Below are 15,001 nucleotides of genomic sequence, written 5' to 3'. Positions count from 1 at the left end.
TTCAATCTTCAAGACAGGCTTACTATTAAGAGTTTTAAGGCAAGGTTGGGGCTTCAAGACAGGGTAAAGGTTTCAAATTAGGGTTTACAGGCAAGATTATGATGACCAATGGCTTTGAACTGAAGGCAATCTTTGGAATTCATAGTATGGTTTTAAGGCAAGGTTTGGGTTTCAAATTAAGCTTTCCACAACCATGATTATGGTGTCAAGCCTGGGTTAAGGTTTCCAAATAATGAGGGTTAGAGTTTAAAAAAAAAAGTTTTCGGTTTTCAAACGAAGCTTAGAGTTTTAAATTAGGGTTTCATGCCTGGTTTACAATTTTGGTTTCAAATGATGGTTTTGGCGCATGGTAGGCTTTCAAAGTAGGGCTGCAAATAAGGGTTACACTTTCAAGTTAGTGTAAGCTTTAAAGGCAAAATTTCCACAGGTTTCAAACTGGAGTTGAAGGCAAGGTAAGGGTGTCAAATGAGGCTTTCAAGGGTGTTGAGCAAAGGTTTCAATTAGGGTCTCAAATTAAGATCTGGAGCCTGTGTGAATTTTCTTTTTTAAACTAATGTTAGAGCTTGAAATTATGGTTTCATGTCAGGTTTAGAATTTCATGATGGGGTTTCAAATTGGCAGGGGAGGCTTTCAAAGAAAGTAAAAAAAAAAAAAAGGATTTTAAGATAGCATTAGAATTTCAAGTCTGGTTTTGAAGTTTTCAAAGCAATAATATTAGAGTTTGAAATTACAATTCCAAGTCTGGGTTAGGGTTTTAAATTAGGGTTTCAGGTTGTTCATTTATTTATGCCAGCGCCGTATAGTGACAGACACAACAATTATATGCTCTTCCACTAGATGGCAGAAGGTACATGCAATTTGTGTATCCATTCGTTGCAATTCAACTTAATATCTTTATGTTCAAGTAAACAGGCACAGATTTCACACCAAGGACATTTGTGAGTAAAGTGAGACAATTCCACTTACGTGCCATTTTTGTTTGGTGATTTCTCATGTATATTAATGTTGTGCCTTTTTGCAATATAGGTTAACCACTGGCTGTCTGGTGTTCTTTAAGTGATGCTCATTGTTGTTGCCATGGCATCAAACATATTGTTGTTTGGTGCTTTAGTGTCCTGGGGCAAGGCCTCATCCTCTCAGCGTGTTCGACTCTCCTTTTTCCCCCCGCGTGACATTTGCGCTCTGACCTTTTCCACAAGGTGAGAGCGGAGGAAGGAATCTGCCGCGGGGGGTCCATATAATACTTCCACCTTATTACCCGCTGCTGGGACGGACAGCCTGAACATGCACATGTGCGCATATACATACACACCCGTTTTCTTCAGTGCTTTCCAACCTTTTATTGGGCCAAGGCGCATAAATTACATTAGAAAAATCTCACAAAAACCCACCAAACAAAAAAGTCACAAAAGTTTATGCTGAAATAATACTGATTCCATCTAAATATACTCACAGGGTTTATTTTGTTCTTTTTTTTCTTCTTCCAGGGCTGATATCGGTACCGATTATTAGTAGCCAAGGAAGTCGATAACCGAGATTGGGAGCAGATATTCATTTGCAGTAAAAGTGAAAATATTGGCATCAAAATTGTAAAAATTACAATTTCCACCCAAAACTTTTTAAATATCTTTAAGCATGTGTTTATTAAACAGCTTTTCATATAGTACTTATCATTATCATTTGTTTATACTTGACAGTCTTTTTTGTTTGTTTTAATGCAAACAAAAATAGTAGGAAGCTCCCAGACTCAGTAGCATGTCATTAAATTAATGCCTCAATTAATACTGTAATTATCCATAACGTTTCCTTTCGGAAAGAGATTTTTCAAAAAATGCATTTTTTTTTTTTTTAAACAAGGGGAAAAAAAAGAATTATCCAAAATTTCAATCTCTTATCAGCAATTGGAATGTTAAAAAAGGCTGATGCTATTATGCCAAATATCAGTGACGATAACTGTCCTGGCTGATAATCATCCTGACCGATAATTCGTGTATTGCTAATACTGCTGGCATAGATAGATGATCAAAGTCATAATATTTGTTGTAAATAAATAATAATTTTTAGACCATTTAAGTGAAATTATACAATTTCGCCGTCATAAAGAAACAGCATAAGAAAAAAATAATAAAGGAAAGTGTTAGCATGGGCTGGCTAATGTCGTCAAAGGGTTGCAAGCTTGAAATTTTGTTAGTGATGGTACAGTAAACAGTTTGGCACCTGCGGATTCGCATATTCACAGTTTTATATTTTTCCCCCCAATATTTAAAAATATTTTTATTTACATGTTTTGTTTTGTATTTGGGAGTGAATGTCATTCCCCATTCTTTCCCCAGTTTGTTGCGTGAATTGAACTGAATGTTTATCAGTGGTGTTTTTGGATTTAAAAAAAGAAAAAGAAAAAAGCTTGACCTGAATATGCCCGCAGTGCAAAAATGACCTGTTAGCATGGGCTGTCTAATGTTAGCAATGAATGCTAGCATTAAATAACTGTTTGTTTGCTTCTTCTTTGCCTCTTTCTGATGTGCCAAATTGTCTTGCTACCTAAAGAGAAGTGACCCGCTTTAAATGAGCAAAACACTGAAAGATAATTAGATCATGCCAGTGCAATTTTATGAGGAAAGAGATGATGATGAAGATGCCGCGTGTAATAGCGATCAGCTCATCATTAGCAATTACAGTCTTGCCATGTCTTGTTCAAAGATACTTGTGCACGTCCGTTTCTTCTTCTTCTTCTTCTTCTTCTTCTTCTTCTTCTTCTTCTTCTTCTTTCAGTTTTTAGAATGCTCAAAATCGTTTTGGTTGCTTTAACAACCAACATTTTGAACTTCTGTTTTTGCTTACTGCAACATGCAGAAAGTCTACAAAGTACCTCTTAATTTTTGCTAGTGGTATTTGCTTATGAAGGGGTTAGTGAAGTGGCAAGTGGACAGGACGAACACTGGACCGTGTCTGCAATTGGCATGTTGTCAAACACACATCACAATTATCCAGCAACTATTTTTGCTCATTTTCAACCTTTTTGAGTTTTAACTCACATATTTTTCTAAATGTCTGGAGCAATCAGTGTTACAGATGTAATGAGTAAGCCTTCAGTGATTTCCGAAACACTTTCATTATGTGAAGACAAAGCAGACATTCTTATCCTTTTTAGTGACTGATCAGAACCACGTAGCTTCTCCTCAGGCCATATTTCCTGTTTAGCCGATATGTCTGCCAACAACAAACAATATTACTTTTTCTTTCCAATTTGCTCACTGTCATCGATGCAGCTCATCCTCCCTCTCACTTGCACTTAATAGTGTGAGTTATAGCCCCCCTGAGCATTTTATATTCCTCGTATTAAATGAAAGGCCATCGGTCTGGAAGTTTTCCTTTTTATTCGCCTCCCAATTGAATAAACGGGCATGGACTTGTTGTTCCGTTATGCGGCTGGCTAAAAATAGCAGCGCCTATAAACCGCCCTCTGTGTTCTGAATGCTAACGCGCCACTTTCACAAGACAGTGCTTATTATTATTTAGTCGTATATCCAGGTATGTTGCACCGTATGGTCCTGTTTAACAGGCAGCCGCCAATGAGCTCACACATTCCACCTGTGATCTTTGCTGCATTGTGTTTGAGCATACAAAACGGCCTTAATTGAAACGTAATGGTTGTTTGTCATGGCGAGGCCGCGCTGTCTGCTCTCCCATGTTTCAGGTCAATGCGACGGCAGGGAAGCGGCACACTTGCGGCGCCTGATTTTCTTGATGATGGATGGGTGTGGGATCATGGATGGGTGTATTTATGGGTGGATGGTAGTGGGATGGATGAGTGGGTCGGTGGATACATTTATTAGTCTGATGGATAAATGGATTGCAGGTGAATGGAAGGCTTTAGTTGGGTAAAATGGTGATGGATATCAGGTTGGTGGCTACATAGTTGGATGGCGGGGTTAGGGCTGGATCTATTGATCAGATGTGTGAGAATGGTTGGATAGATGGTTGGTTGGGTAGGTAGATGATAGAATGATCGATGGGTGTGCGTGTGGTTTAGATGGATGTGAGTCACTGGGCAAGGTAGGTTGATGGGTGGGTTGGTCGATTGGTTGGTTGGATGAATGAAGGGTTAATGATGGATTGGTAAGTGGGAAGAAAGATCTATTGGTCGATAGATTAGTGAGTTGTAGTATACGGATGCTAGGATAGATAGTGGAAAGGGTCAAATGGATGATGGGTCTATTGTAGATGGGGTGAAAAGGCGCTGAGAAGCTTTTCATCACCTGGCGGCTCCACTGACGCAAATCCACTCTGCGAGTCTCATGTCGAGAATAAAGTAGCGGGTGCATTGTTTACCATTCCCTATTGATCGGATCAGAGTGCCCACGTTTCTTTTTTCCTTGCGCTTACGAAAGTTGTGTAAACCTTACAAACATGTTGTACATACACTTCATGTAAAACCGAAAAAAAAGAGGGGCATTTTTGCTCTAATTATATTTTTATAAACAAAAATGTAGATTTTAACCCCCCCCCCCCTTTTTGTGTTGTTGCTAAGTACAATGTCCTCATGGTTGTCAAAAGTGAGAGAGCAAAACATATCAATATCCTCCTGACTACCAGGAAAAAAAGTATTGTCCAATCATTTTTATTTTGATATTCCCCAATATTTGTGAAGTAACTGCAATACTGCAAAATAATTTTTTGAAAAAAAAAAAAAAAAGTTTATTTTTAAGCTATGATGTGTCCACTACAGAGGACATTTTTTTAAAAAACTTAAATGCTAGGCTCAAATACAGTTAAAATAATTCAAACAATACTTTAATGTGTTCTTAAGAGTCTTATAGAAAACATGTTAACAACATTTAAAGCCTAAATTTGTTCAATAAAAAAAGTGTTATGCACTTACTTTTCCTCTTCCCTAAAAAGTGCTTGCACTGAGGAAAGCCATTTTCTTTTAAGATGCAATCAAAGGTAGCAAAGCCCCACCCCCTACACATTTGGTATAATTGGAAAGCTCTGAGTGTCCTCTACGGAGCACAAAAGTTAGTTAATTCAATCGTTTGCACTGGGTGGGAGATATTCTGGTTTAAAAAGGTCAACTACAGAGGACACATTTGAATTGCTGGTAGTTGAAAAAGCAGGGGATAAAACGGCTTAAACAAAACAAAAAGCAGCAACTAACACCTGTTGTAACCTGGATCGACAGTGAGAGAAGAACGAGCAAAAATACAACCAGCACCTGCAACAACAAAAAGACACTTGTCGGAATTTGGTTAAGGAAGCTGCGTTGTTGCTGGTTGGAGATGCTTATATAAACAAGGAGGGAAACAAAAGAACGAAAAGCAGCAACAAGTACTGCTGTGACCTTCACAGTGTTATAGTGTGTGAGCGCACATGCGATTGAAAGTGACAGCCGCAGTGGACAAAGACACAACAAACCAAAAACGGCGAAAACACAACCCAACTGTGAGCTGTTTGCAGCGAAGCAAATTCAGTGGATGAACGTGAAGAGCGAGGATGTCCGTCGCTGCAGTAGTGAGGACGGATAGCGTCCGGTGTAATTGAGTGCGTGCGAGTGTGTGTCAGTGTGGGATAATGCGCCCACTCATTTGACATTTTTTGGAGGGCAGATTAATGCGGTGTCCGTCTCTCATCGACTGCAGCCATTGATTGTGCCACGATGTGTTTTGATTGAATAGGAGGGCAAGCTATTAATAGCAAGTTTGGGCGGTTCACCAGTGGGATCATCATCATCATCATCATCATCATCATCCACTCCGTCCAGCCTCTATGGTTGGATTTTCACATTAGGCTCGTAGACTTGAACTCTCGCATGTTTTGTTTGGAGGCCTCTGGTCCTTTCGGCTTGAAAAGGCTCCTGCCGAGGGACTCCTTCGAGAAGAAAATGGGAACAGTCCCATGTGGAATCCTGCTGAGTTCTGTTAAAACCTAGACATGACTATTGTCAAATTTGTTGTTTTATCAGAAAAAAAAAAGTTCTGTTAAAATAAGGTCACACCTGGAATTTTATTTGAAAACAGTTTGAATTTTGAATTATTGAAAGTAAAATACAAAAAACAAAAAAAAAGTTCTGAGAAAGGCAGGCGTACTATTGAATTACAAGGAAAAACATTTTACATGAATGAAGTTACAGTATTTTGAGAAGTTGGAATTGTATGAAAAAAAAGATGGTAATTTTCTCAGGATTTTGTGTAAAATCAGAAAATTCACTTGTTTTCTGAAGCTGAGCTGTGTTTGGTTGTTCGTACCTAACACTGAGCAAATGTGATGCCAATTTCAGTCAACAGTGAGTGACAAAATGGCTGCCCCCTGAGATGAATAAAAACAGGTGGATTTTACTGTTTAACTCATAATCCACAAACACAGTATTAATCAGAATGCCGTGGAGGCAACATATATTTTTGGGTTGTGAAATTAAACTGAACTGTAGTGTACTGGATTAAAAACGAGCTGAAGCCACTGACACATTATTCAGTATTTGAACATTCAATTCCGATTCTTCCACGCACACTTGAGTTACACTTCCCACTTTGTGAATCATTGTGTTAGATGACGCAAAAATTCTGCAACCAGCGGAGTATTGAATGTTCAGTGTATCTTTCTTTTAATTTGAAAGCTGAATGAGTTCCAGGCATCTATTGAAGTGTTTTCATGTATCCAGTGCACTCGCATGCTGCAGGCAATCAATAGAAAACAGTAACACCCACTGCATGTTATATTTGGGCCATTGTGGCCATCATCATAACAAATGATGTCACGTGTTATTCAGCATTTTTTTTTTCTTTCAATCTTTTCCTTTCATGAGAACAGAGACACATGGACAGTCATAAAAAAGAATCATGACAGCAAGTGCGGAATATAGATTTTATTTCATCCATTTCCAACCCAAACACTCTTTATTGATCCCACTTGTAATCTGCACTGAATGTTAACCTCTTCACAGACACCACATTCTGATGATAGACTGTATATTTGAACTATATACAAAATCTCAAACCACTTGTATCTCAAACCATCCTTCCCTATTTGAAATGAATGGAAAAGCCATGAATCCTCTCCAGTGTCGCAAAAAAAAAAAACTGCAGACTTTTGTAAGATGAAAAATAGTGTTCCATAATATGGTACGCTATAAAAACCTGCAATAACCACATTCATAAATGGAATGTTCAGAATTAAATAGTTTGCATCTTTACTTTAAACTTCAAAACCCAGTCACATTGTACCCTTGTGGTGAGTGTGCCTTGTCCTAGGGGGCAGTGTAATATTGACATACATAATACACGAAGAAGAGTTGCACAACTAAATAGGGCTACTCAATTATGAAGAAAATGTTAATCACAATTAATTTGGTAATTGAAATTACTTTTTTTTTATTTATTTTTTTTATTACAAAACAAGAAAATGGTAAAACGTAAAAAAATATTAAGACAAATACATTTCTTTGAAACACTATAATTATGCAAGTTCCTTTTGGTCCAAACAAGATTTATTGCAATATGCGTTAGCATTAAGCTAGCAGACATTCGTAAGTTATAAATTTGAGTTAAGACTTTTTTTCTTTCGTTTAAATATAGAGATGTTCATATTAATTTATTTTAATCATGCCATTTCTTTCCCACTCTTCAGCTTTTTATTTATCCATCCAGTCATCCATTTTCTGAGCTGCTTGTTCCTCTATTTATTTATTTATGTATTTATTTATGAATATTATTTATTTATTTTTATTATTTATTTGCCTTTTTTTGACTATAAATCATGTGACATGTATTACAGTACAATACTCGCCTTCAGTGCAAACTAACAGCGTGTGTGTTTTTGTGAATCCAAAGGTTCGTCACGCAAGCACAGCGCCACCCACTGGTGTCTGCAGAATATCGCGCAAGAATCTGTTGACAGCTCCGATGAAGAGTTTTTCGACGCCCGAGGTTGGTGTTATACTTATTTCCTCACTTTGCTTATTTTATTATGAAGTGTTTGCTAAGAACTATTTAGCAATAAAACCCAAAACAATGCATAACAATGTGCAATCAAACTACCGGTAGGTAGTAGGGGCATAAATAGGGTGGCACCCAGGTGTCCACCTGATTGGGAGTCATCCAAATACGGTCAATTAAGGGGCATAAAGCATCATTCCACCAGAAATAAGTTGTCAGCAAAAGAAATCTTGAGTAATGCAGCACAGAGGAAAACAGACTCCCTGTAGAATTCCAGGACTTTAACTTTGTCTGGCAAGTAAATAAGGGAAAAAAACGGCCCCAGTGTGCGCATTTATCGACGGCTTTGCCAATAAACAAAAACAAAGCTAACAACATCAACGGCACGGACAGTAATTAAGCGCAGCGCGCCGCTAAGAAGGAGGATTTGCTCAGCCAATAATGAAGCGGCGCTCACGCCAGCTGGAAACAAGACGATATCCACGTGGGATATTTACACTGCCCGTGGGACTCGAGTGCACCTCGAGGCTAATTGATGCTGTTAAAGGAAGATGTTTGCACATTATTAAATTAAAGGAGATGTTTGGCGTGATCAGCTAAGGCTGTGTTGTGGTGACAGGGGGTCTTGCACGTGACCCTAGGGAACTTGATTTTTTTCCGCTGTATTAGAATAAAGTGTAATTGCACATCCACTACAGTAGGTGGCAATGGTGTTCTCATTGTCAGAATGTGTGTAGGGAGGACATTATAAACACTAATAAAGTTTTTCAGCAGTTTTTATATATTTTTTTGTTTCCTTTCATATTAATAAGGATACAGTATAGTGTTATGGGGAGTGTACTTATACGGTGGTCACGGTGGAGAGTTTAGCATGTGTGAAATCTTTTTCTTTGTCCTAACAGAAAATAATTGAGGAGCACTGATCTAAATGAAGACTTTATTCTTATGACTTTTTCTTGAAGAAGACTTTTTTTTTTTTTTTTATTTTATTTTTATTTTTTTATTATTATTATTTTTTTTTACACTCCCCAAATTTTTACTTGCCTTTGTCATGCCACGACCGGTTAAAATAAATAAAGAAAATAAATAAATACATAAATATTGCTATTTTTAACTTGAAAAAATAGGGCATTTTCTCATATTGTCCCCCTCATAACTGCAACTTTTTTTGTGTAAAAAAAAAAATCAGATCTGCATGATTACACTTTTTCCCCCCCCCTCAAAAGAACACTTGTAGTAGTACTAGTACAACCTTCATTCATGTAAATAATATGACTTTATTCTTATAACTTGACCACAATAACTATTACTCTCATAGTATAATTATTTTATTTTCAGTCTGACTTATTTCTAGATTTGATTGAAATATGATGTTGCAAATTAAACTCTGTTTAAGATATATCGACTGACGGCAAATGTTAAATGTCCTGAATGTACACGAAGCCGGAGAGGAATTTTTCTATTGTGAAACATGAAATCGTGTTTTCAGGGCAAAGACGCTGCATGTCAATGAGGCCGTTTAAATGCCCGATGCTTTTCATGTTTCGAGACACTTTAATGCAGTAAGCCCGCAGCTACAAAAGTGATCAAAGCCGAGCTCAACGTTCTGTGAAAACCTTTGTGCTCCCGAGATAACGAATGCGCTCATGCATCGTTTCCTCAAGTGAAAATTGGCATCATAAAATCTTAACTATACAATGTTTTAAGTCATATTAATATTTCCAAGCTGTCCAACAAGTGTTTGCAGATGCTCAACTTTCTAACATGAATATTTTCATAACAATTAGGCGCTCTTTAAACTAGTAGGCTTTTTGTATAAGGCAAAAAACAAAACAGCTTTCATCATTTTTTTTTTTTTTTATTATTTTTTTTTTGGGAGTTTAAAAGTAAAAGAATCTTAATCTTACAACGCAATCACTGACAAAAAATAATCTTTACACAAAGTGTTTAATTCAATCGCGTGACAATAAGGTTGTGTATTTTTGGGGAAAAAAAAAAGACGTCATCAGTAATTCTTATTTGTTTATTAATTGAGGTGAAAAGTCATAATTGTACTAGGCTTGTCTTATTTTGTTTTTTCTTACAAAGGTAGTTATATTTATCAAGGTTTAAAAATCTGTAATATTATGTAATTGTTTTACAACAAAATGGTTATCATGTGACAGTTATGTTAAAAAACAGAATCTTAGTCATTTTTAACAAATAATTATTTCATTAAAAAGTAGTTTTAAAAGTAGTCTTATCAAAAATAGACTAAAGCCAGAATTTTTTTTAAAAAGGAAATTTAAAATGTTATGAAATAAGTCATGTTTATCAAAATTTTCAACAGCCTACTTCAGTCATTTATGCGTATTTATTCACAATAAATGTGTAATTTTTGCATTTATCCGTAACAAGATTGGAGATGGCAATACGACTCGTGTTTTTAGCAAAAGCTGCACTTGTCAGCACCTAATCAGTCACAGATCTACACTGACATCCCCCAGTGGCTCCTGCACATACACGCACACGCACACCCCTACACAGGCCCACACACTGAAACACTTATACCAACACTCTCCCCTCTATCTCACCCTTAGGAATAATGAAAAAAGGGGCTCTAGCGTATGTGAGAACTCAATGAAAAGCACCTAACAATAGCGTATCAAGAAAGGAATCCAAATAATATTCAATTTTTGTAATCTTCTTTTGTATGGTGAGACCGCCATCACAGACAAGACATATGAGCTAGCTTTGACCATGTGGAGTCCACCTAGTATTAGTATTGTGTGTTTTGTGGAGAGCCATCCAGCTTGGCTGCTATTAGCCATGACAAATACTAAAATATTTTACAATTTCGCGTTGTCAGTCTGCTCAGTATATGTGGATTGAATTTGGTAGCAATTGGACAAACTCTAATTTGTCTTTGATGACTCGTGGAAATGGCCAAAAGGACTCTAGTATGTCCATTAGGTCTGCTTGTGATTGACATATCTACCAAACCTTACATATTAATAAGTGAAACTGGCTGGAATTGTTTTCAGTAACTTATTTTGAAATGGCTTGGTCAGAACCATCAAAAGGCCCAAAACGGGTCACAATACTGCCTACGGCCAACAGGGAACCTGAAAACTGACATCTGACTCTAAAATGGCTGCTTCAAACCAAAATGGCAGATGTCCTATGTGGTTCCAGCTGTGGCTTTTTGAGACTTTTTCGTGGGTCTACTCATGATAGACATGCCTACCACATTTCATGTTGCTATTGTGAAATGAGCTTTGGGGGCTGAATTTAATTTGTTCAAAAAGACCCATTGCAATTGGCAGCATGACGCCTCAAAACAAAATGGCAGACTTCCCTGTTTATTTCCAAGCTCTACTTCTCAAGACTTTTTTTTGTAGGTCTACATTTAATTGACATTCCTACCAAACTCAACCTTGCTAAGTGAAACTGACTCCAGCGGCTACATTTAATAGTTTTTAAAGGAACCCTTCAAATTGACATCATGACTAAAATGGCTGCTTCGAAGCAAATTGGCAAATGTGCTTTGTGTTTTTGGCATGGATTCTCAAAACGTTTTTTGGTTGGTTGACTCATGATGATAGGCATCCCTCTCAAATTTTATGTTGCTCAGTCAAACTGACTTTAATTTGTTTTTAAAGGACACCAGGAAATTGCCAACATGACTTAAAATGGATGCTTCAAACCAGTGTCTTAAAGAACATGGGCCACATGGTACATGTAACACTGCACAATGTTTACACTACATTGTACATTTATTTTGCTACGGCAAACACATACACGCAAACATCATTTCCATGCGGCGGATTCCCTTTCACGCTCTGTCTGTCAATTCGCCTCATTATGCAAATGGATGCCATCAAATTCGGATTAACAACGCGGTGAATTTGTCAAGGACTCGCGCCGACAGACAATGCGGCGATTGAATTGGCAGCCGCGGGGGCCCTGCGGTGGCAGCCCGTCAAGATCAAATATTAGCACGACTCAACAGTATAAATAGTATACGTAGCGACAGACGGGATGTCTTGTTATACGCAAATGAAACTGATTCTATACTGCACAGGCACCAGAACGCATAAGACTGCACCGCAAAATCCATTTGCGCACACCACAGGAATGAGCTGACGTCTCACCGTGTTAGGACAAATATTGAAAATTGTGTCTCACTGAGCAGCTGATGAAGATAAGATGCAGCTGGTGGCTGCGTGAAGCTGTGAAAGAAGAATACAATACACAGCAGAGCCAGACAAATGAATGCATGTAACCAATCTGAAATTGCATCATGTCTTAGCCAATCTTGTTCTGAGGCCAAATAAATCACACTCTCACCTACTACTTTATTAGAAAATTCAGCCCCCAAAGCCAGTTTCATCAAACAACATGAACTTTGGTAGGCATGTCAGTTGCTAGCAGACTCACAAAAAAAAGTCTCAAGAAAGTAAAACTGTATATGCACAGGAAATTCTGCCATTTTGGATCCAAGTGGCCTTTTTAGCGTCCTAGATATTTTGTTTGATTGATACCAAATTTGAAGCACAGCACACAAATTTGAGCTTTCGTCCTTGCTCTTGGCTCCAACGTAACAGCAATGTTGGATGACTCACCATAAAATACAGAAGTAGTAATAATTCAGTTCAGTTTTTTGGGGGGAAAATGTATCCCCAAAAGCCAGGTTCACTTCACAATATGAATTTTGGTAGCCTAGGTATGCCTACCATGAATAGATGATTGTCTATATATTTATTTGTATATATTGAATAAATAAATGTATAACATTCTTTTTCTGTTTTAATTCGTTTTAGTAAGTCACAGTGTGTCCCATCACTGGTGAGCTATTTTTCTTAGAACAGACCCATGGGCTCATGTTTGTCCTTGGGGCTAACTAGTACCTGCTGGCAACATTTAGGACAGAGCCAAAAGGTATCTGTGCAGTATCTGTTTTGTCTCGGTCTCTTCCTCCTTCTCCTCCCTGCATAAAGTTAATTAGAAGCAGTAAACTACATAAAGAGGTCAGTCTTTAGTCAACTTTGCAAGCAGCCAATCATATTTAACCACTTAAGGTCAATTTAGCCATTTACAGATTGTTAAAAACACACAATCTTAGAGATTTTGACCGATTGTAACTGAATTTGAACCGCATAATAAGCCAGTTTCAGTTAAAAACATAAAATTTGTTTGTCATATCTATTATGAGTAGACCTACAAAGAAGTCTCAAGAAGCTGTGCCTTGAAAACACTCCGAGGATACTGTATGCCATTTTGGTTTGAATTGGCCATTTTAACATCATGCGGGATATTCGCAGGGTCCTTCAAAAACAAATGACTCTCATTTTGTCTGATTGCTACCAAATGTGAACCAGGTGTGCTTGACTGTTGGGGATGCAAAATTGCGAGGGTTTTCTTTTTTTTGTTTGTTTGTTTGTTTGTGAACAGTGTGGCAGGGAAGTTTGATTTAATGCCATAAAAACAGCTCAGCTTCACAAGGACAGATCTTGACTGAACATCCTGTGTGTGATGAAGGTCTTGCCCTCAAAAGATTCATTGGTGCGCCTATTCTACCTCCCAACTTTAAATTTGCTCAAGTGAGAATACAAACTGCTGTCTGTCTTAAGGCCACATACTGTAGCTCAAATATAACACATCTTTCTTTAAAATTCACATTTTACGCAGTATGCCTTAACATACACGACTACTAAAGCCCAAAAGGATGACAGATAGCAGAATGCTGTGTTTCCATGTCCTACTATTCTGTTTTTCGTTTTGTTCTTATGTTTGATTGGCGCATCCGAGGTAGACAATCAGTCACAGACTTGTGTGTTTGTTTCCTTGCACGTAACACTTCAGACTCATAGTGGTTAGCCGAGAGCCTTTTCCTGCAGGCTTTTGCAAACAACACGTTTGTACGTCCTGTACCTTCTCCAATCCAAACACTGAAAGGGAGTTCGAGGGAGTGTCATCAAGGAAAAAAAAATAGTGTTTGTCAAGAGACCTTCAAGCACATCCAAGCTCTTGTCACTCTTCTTCTGCGTCACCAAAGACATTCTTTTCTCACTCTCGTCTGTTCTTCTTCATGTCTGCCTTGTCAAGCTGTGAATAGATATGGAGGAGTTATCGTGAGCTGGTTTCTAAGCTGCTGCAAACTGCAACTCCTTTGGGATTTATTTACACCTGAAGGTGTCTTTGTTTTGCTGGGAGTGGGGTTGAATGACAGGGCTTTTTTTTTTTTTTTTTTCCTGATTTGGTTTAATTGAGGAAGTTCACACCTAAAGTTGTCAGAGCGGCAACTTCATCATGCACACCAAGTTGAAGAAGATATGACCTTGTAGAGGTGTGTTCGTCCTTTCTGTGGTCTAGGCAAAAAGGCTTTGCAATTTAAGATTGGCCATCTGTGTAGGATAAGTGGTATCCATCCACCCATCCATCCACCCATTTTCTTGACCGCTTATTCTTCACAAGGGTCGCGGGGGGTGCTGGAGCCTATCTCAGCTGGCTTTGGGCAGTAGGCGGGGTACACCCTGGACTGGGTTCCAGCCAATCGCAGTGGTTCCAATCCATCCATCCATCCATTTTCTTGACCGCTTATTCCTCACAAGGGTCGCAGGGGGTGGTTCCAATCCATTTTTGTAAATTACTTAGTCGGTGTTCTTCAAAGTATGAGCCAGAAAAAAACACTGTAAAAAAAAAAAAAAAAAAAGGGCCTGACTTCCTTTGCATCCAGTAACCTGTTTAGACTTTTTTTTTTTTTTTTTTTTTTTTTGTGCCTCCTGATCTTATAGTCCACCAATTTAGTGTCAATCTGTGAAACTGGCATTCTTTAGGGTCAGACATTGTTGAGCTGAATTCTGAGTCATCTAACTTTGCTGTCATGCTGTGCCCACATGCAGTGAAGAAAACTGAGTTTTTCGCAATTTAGTATCATCCATCTGTCCGTTATACAATGTGTAAATTTGATCGCAATTGATGAAAATCTCTAGGACATGTTCATTTTTGAAGGACCACTAAAATGTCCGCTTTGAATCAAAATAGTGACCTTCCTTTGTCTTTTCAGGCATGGCCTCTTGGGACGTTTT

At 38.0% G+C, this 15,001-nt stretch overlaps 1 protein-coding gene across 2 annotated transcripts in view; it reads left to right on the top strand.

Moving 5' to 3' along the window:
- LOC144032958 (membrane-associated phosphatidylinositol transfer protein 3-like) overlaps window positions 1–15,001 on the top strand; it is a 64,002-nt gene that overhangs the window by 932 nt on the left and 48,069 nt on the right. For both annotated transcript variants that reach the window (XM_077540550.1, XM_077540549.1), the window contains exon 2: window positions 7,827–7,922. In XM_077540550.1, coding sequence (XP_077396676.1) covers window positions 7,827–7,922 — 96 coding nt within the window. The remainder of the gene's footprint in view (window positions 1–7,826; window positions 7,923–15,001) is intronic.

The sequence above is a fragment of the Festucalex cinctus genome, chromosome 13, assembly GCF_051991245.1.
Source record: "Festucalex cinctus isolate MCC-2025b chromosome 13, RoL_Fcin_1.0, whole genome shotgun sequence".
NCBI classification, from domain to species: Eukaryota; Metazoa; Chordata; class Actinopteri; order Syngnathiformes; family Syngnathidae; genus Festucalex; species Festucalex cinctus.
This window is presented reverse-complemented; position numbering and strand designations above follow the sequence as displayed.